At 49.1% G+C, this 4857-nt stretch overlaps 1 protein-coding gene across 1 annotated transcript; it reads left to right on the top strand.

The window, feature by feature from the left end:
• The first annotated feature begins 1084 nt into the window (after window positions 1-1084).
• LOC127039213 (outer dense fiber protein 3-like) lies at window positions 1085-4159 on the top strand. Its single transcript, XM_050932538.1, has 4 exons — window positions 1085-1241; window positions 2852-2973; window positions 3164-3304; window positions 4085-4159. Exons 1-4 carry the CDS (start codon window positions 1085-1087, stop codon window positions 4157-4159), a joined length of 495 nt encoding a protein of 164 aa, XP_050788495.1.
• The last annotated feature ends 698 nt before the right edge of the window (window positions 4160-4857 follow it).

The following is a 4857-nucleotide window of genomic DNA, read 5'->3' as shown; positions in this document are numbered from 1 at the left end:
GCATCACAAAAGCGCAGTCTAACCACTATGGTTAAGAAAGCCTTTCACCTTTCTTTTGGCTGCAAAATTGGAGATCGGGACAAGAGGTGGGCCCCACACATATGCTGCAACACTTGTGCAACAAATCTTCGCCAGTGCTTGAACAGGAGAAGGAAATCTATGCCTTTTGCAGTGCCAATGATTTGGAGAGAGCCAACAGATCATACCAGCAATTGTTACTTCTGCATGGTGCCTCCAGTTGGGAAAGGTGTGTCAAAGAAGAAAAAGTGGACTGTGCGTTATCCAAACATTCCATCAGCTATATGCCCAGTACACCACGGAGAAGGACTGCCGGTTCCTGATGCACCAGAATCCTTCTCACTTGAGTCAGACGAGGAAGAGGAAGAGGATGAAACTTCTGGTCCTGAACCATCAGTGACACAGGACCCACATTTTCTCCCATCCTCCTCCTCTGAAGCACACCTCAGAACACAAGGTGAACTGAATGACCTTGTCAGGGATTTGGAACTACCCAAGAGTAAGGCAGAGCTGTTGGTCTCCAGGCTACAGCAGTGGAATCTCCTGGCAGGCTCTCAGGGCAAATGGAGCCCATCAATGCTTGCAGACTATTGCTGGACAGTGACAAGAGATGCTCCATTTAATGAATACAAGAGACAAGCCAAAAAGCGCCAAGTAGACACTGAATAGGACTAAACTATGTACATAATAGTTTTTTGCCTTTTGTTTCATAATAAATTTTATTGTTATAACCCTTTTGCTGATTTTTAAAGTGTTACATAAACAGGACAGGTGAAATATTATCATGTATAGCAACCATAAACACATGAAAAGACCTAGGTTTACAATTTATGATTAAAACTCTACTATCTATACAATAGACATAGACATAAAATGTAAAAACTTAAATATCTTAGAAACAGTAGGCAATCAGTTGTTTTAATTGTCATATTTGAATTCAGCACTTCAAAATACATAATAAATATCACATTTTATCTCTGAAGCAGATGACTTCTCAAAAATTGTAGACCAGTGCTATCAGTGAGCTCCCAGCTGCTTCAGTCCACGGTTTGCCAATCAGTGTGGTATGGGGCGTGTCCCCCCTCTCCATGCTCCAATATTATCCTCCCTCTTTGTTTCATGTCGATATTCTCCAGAGAAGGCAGGGAAATGGACCTATCGCTCCGCGCCCATCTATTCGCTCGCCTCGCGCATGAAGGAGTTTGCGAATGACCAGACTCCAGGTAGGAGAGCTCATGACCTAGCTCCTGCCCCCATCGCCCCACTGCATCACTGGCCAAACACCTCGAGGTTCCCAGGCACAAATCAGTGACCGATGGCTCAGACATTTGTCTGGATTTGTCCCCATCCTCCCCTTCCCATTCCCGGGAGCTCTGGCTCCCGCACGTGCCTATCTCCGCACGCAGGGACCCTAGAGCCAGTTCACTGCTTTTCCAGCCTCTTATCCAAAGTGGGTGCTACTGGGCAGGGTGGCAAGAGACTGTCAGAGGGGGGGATCAACCCACTGGTTTGGGGTGCGAGTGGACCCTGAACCTGGCAACTGCTACTGAATGCTGAACAGAGGCCAGAGCCGCTGGCTACCTGAAAGGGGGTCCAAAGAGGATGGATCTACACTGTTCTCAGTGGTACCAGATGACAGAACAAGGAGTAATGGTCTCAAGTTGCAGTGGGGGAGGTTTAGGTTGGATATTAGGAAACACTATTTCACTAAGAAGGTGGTGAAGCACTGGAAGGGGTTTTACTTGACTAACTTAAACTTAAAATTCAAACCTAATAAACAAAGTAAGAACAAAACTTAGGGAAACCGAGCTCTGCTTAGTTTTTTTTAAACTTAAAGTTTCAGAAGAACAAGTGCAGCCTCCTAATAGTAGTAGTTCTTGTAGCTAGATAGACTCACTAGAGATCAAGTAGAAATAGAATGGAAGTGAGAATGACAGAGCAGAGCGCTGTAGCGAGGTGAGTTACCTTTTCTACAGGGCACATGTGCTGGGGGAAAAAATTATGCCCAAAGTTTACTTTTTAGCCACAAAATGTTGGGGTGCATTTACCCCATAGGCTAGTATGTTTGTGTGTATTGATGACATGTACATACACACAGAAGTGTCCTTGGGGTGCACCAGTTAAGTTTGTGGGTACAACATTGAAACCCCCTGTGCCATTTTTCATTGTTTATTGGTCTAGATAAAAGGTCACAGACATTGGCGGGGGTACTTATCTACTTAGGTAACAAGCTGTAGGTTCACTTTAATTTTTGAGTAAAAGGTTTTATTATCGATATGCTCACTTTGTCTTACCTTAACATACAGGAAATGGCCTGTAGGTTTTTTGCATTACCGCCAAACCTACTTTAATATAAATTTATAAACCTATTACAATGCATCAAACACTTAAACTATAAGAAAAAAAAATATATATATATATGCAACCAAGCAGGTTAGTCCTATAGGCTACACTTCCTCGTCTCATCTCACTCCTGCCCTCCCCACCCCTCCCCATTCTCTTCTGCCCTCAGCCCCCCGAGCCCTGCCCCTCTCCGTCTCACCTCACTCCTGCTCTCCCCACACATCCCACCCTTCTCCTTCTGTCCTCACCCCCACTGAACCCTGCCTCTCCCCAGTCTCACCTCACTCCTGCCCTCCCCACACATCCCACCCTTCTCCTTCTGTCCTCACCCCTAGTGAACCCTGCCTCTCCCCAGTCTCACCTCACTCCTGTCCTGCCCTCCCCTGCCCTCCCCCGCTCCCTAGAGCAGCCCTGTCAGATTTCTGATTTGTCCAAAGTGGTGGTTGAATGTCAGTTCTTTCCCTCGCTGACCCCTCTTCCCCCATCCCAGGGCCTGCCGCCTACGGGGTCCCCCCAGTGATCGGGCCCAAGGTTGTCGGCAAGAGCTCTGCCCCAAACTATTCCCTCCTGGGACGCAGCTTGCTTGGCAGCTTCTATGAGGACCTGAGCAAGGTGAGAGGTAGCCGCGGAGCTGGGGAGGGGGGTACTCAGATGGAAGGGGGTGAGGGAATGGGGTGGGGGACACACTGGTGATGGGGAATGGGGGTGTAGGATGCCAGCTGGGTTGTGGCTCGGCCTGCTTGGGGGGAGCACCCCTGGGAATGGACTGTTGGCGACTGAGCTCTGCTCTCCTTGTGTGCAGACGCCAGGGCCCTGTAACTACCGTGTGGTGGAACCCAGCGTGTACAAGACCCGGGCCCCCCAGTACAGCATGCTTGCCCGCAACATGCTCCCTGGGGACAACACGCAGAAACCAGGGCCCGGGGCACACAGCCCGGAGAAGGTGAGGTGGGGGCCGGGACCCACACACACATGGGCTCACAAGAGTTGTTGTGACAGGGAGGTGCTGAGAACGTGTTGGCTGGGGGAGAGACTGGAGATCTCATGGAGAGATTTCCCTGGCAGTGAACAACCCGTGTGTGTGTGTGGGGGGGGCGATGCAGTATGTGCGGGGGTGATGCAGTGTGTGTGTGGTGGGGGGTGATGCAATGTGTGTGAGGGGGTGATGCAGTGTGTGTGTGGGGGTGATGCAGTGTGTGTGTGTGGGGGCGATGCAGTATGTGTGGGGGTGATGCAGTGTGTGTGTGGTGGGGGGTGATGCAATGTGTGTGAGGGGGTGATGCAGTGTGTGTGGGGGGGGTGATGCAGTGTGTGTGTAGGGGTGATGCAGTGTGTGTATGAGGGGGTGATGCAGTGTGTGTGAGTGCATGTGTGTGTAGCGGGAGAGCTAAGGTCTCACACAGGATTGTAGTCATGGGGGATGTTGAGATCTGATGGGGGGCACGTGTGTTTATAACATGGGGGGATGTATGTGTGGGATGTAGTGTATGTGAGAGGGGGGATGCAGTGTGTGTGTGTGTGTGTGCGCATGTGTAGTGGGGGAGCTAAGGTCTCATGAAGGATTGTAGTCGTGGGGGAGCATTGAGCTCTGATGGGGGGGGCGGGGGGAGTGTGTGTTTCTAACGTGGAAGCCAGGATCTCCGTAGGGTGCCAGCAGGTGCTGGGGGGAGGAGCTGAGATCTCATGCGCTGATCCTGCGGTGTTCTGCTCCCTCTCCCTGCAGTACGTCCAGCAGCGTGGCCAGACCTTTGGGATCCGCCACTCCGACTACCTGGCGCCCCTTGTCATAAACAGATAGCTAAGGGTTAATGTCTCTCTCACCTGAACCACCTGACCAGAGGACCAATCAGGAAACAGGATTTTTTTCAACTCTGGGTGGAGGGAATTTTGTGTCTGAGTCTTTGTCTGTCTGCCTGCTTTTCTCTCAGCTTTGAGAAGTGATTTCTGTTTTCTAATCTTCTGTTTCCAAGTGTAAGTACCAAACATGGTTTTGTTGTTTTTGTATTTACATGTCTATAGTGGCTGGAGTGCTTTGATTTGTATTCTTTTTGAATAAGGCTGTTTATTCAATATTCTTTTAAGCAATTGACCCTGTATTTGTCACCTTAATACAGAGAGACCATTTTTTATGTATTTTTCTTTCTTTTTTATATAAAGCTTTCTTTTAAGACCTGTTGGAGTTTTTCTTTACTTCAGGGAAATTGAGTCTGTACTCACCAGGGAATTGGTGGGAGGAAGAAATCAGGGGGAGATCTGTGTGTGTTGGATTTGCTAGTCTGATTTTGCATTCCCTCTGGGTGAAGAGGAAAGTGCTTTTGTTTCCAGGACTGGAATTACAGAGGGTGGACTCCCTCTGTTTAGATTCACAGAGCTTGTGTCTGTGTATCTCTCCAGGAGCACCTGGAGGGGGGAAGGGAAAAAGAATTATTTCCCTTTGTTGTGAGACTCAAGGGATTTGGGTCTTGGGGTCCCCAGGGAAGGTTTTTCAGGGGGACC

This window comes from Gopherus flavomarginatus, chromosome 1 (assembly GCF_025201925.1).
Source record: "Gopherus flavomarginatus isolate rGopFla2 chromosome 1, rGopFla2.mat.asm, whole genome shotgun sequence".
Lineage (NCBI taxonomy): Eukaryota > Metazoa > Chordata > Testudines > Testudinidae > Gopherus > Gopherus flavomarginatus.
The sequence above is the reverse complement of the archived record's forward strand: the minus strand, read 5'-3'. Positions and strand labels throughout refer to the sequence as shown.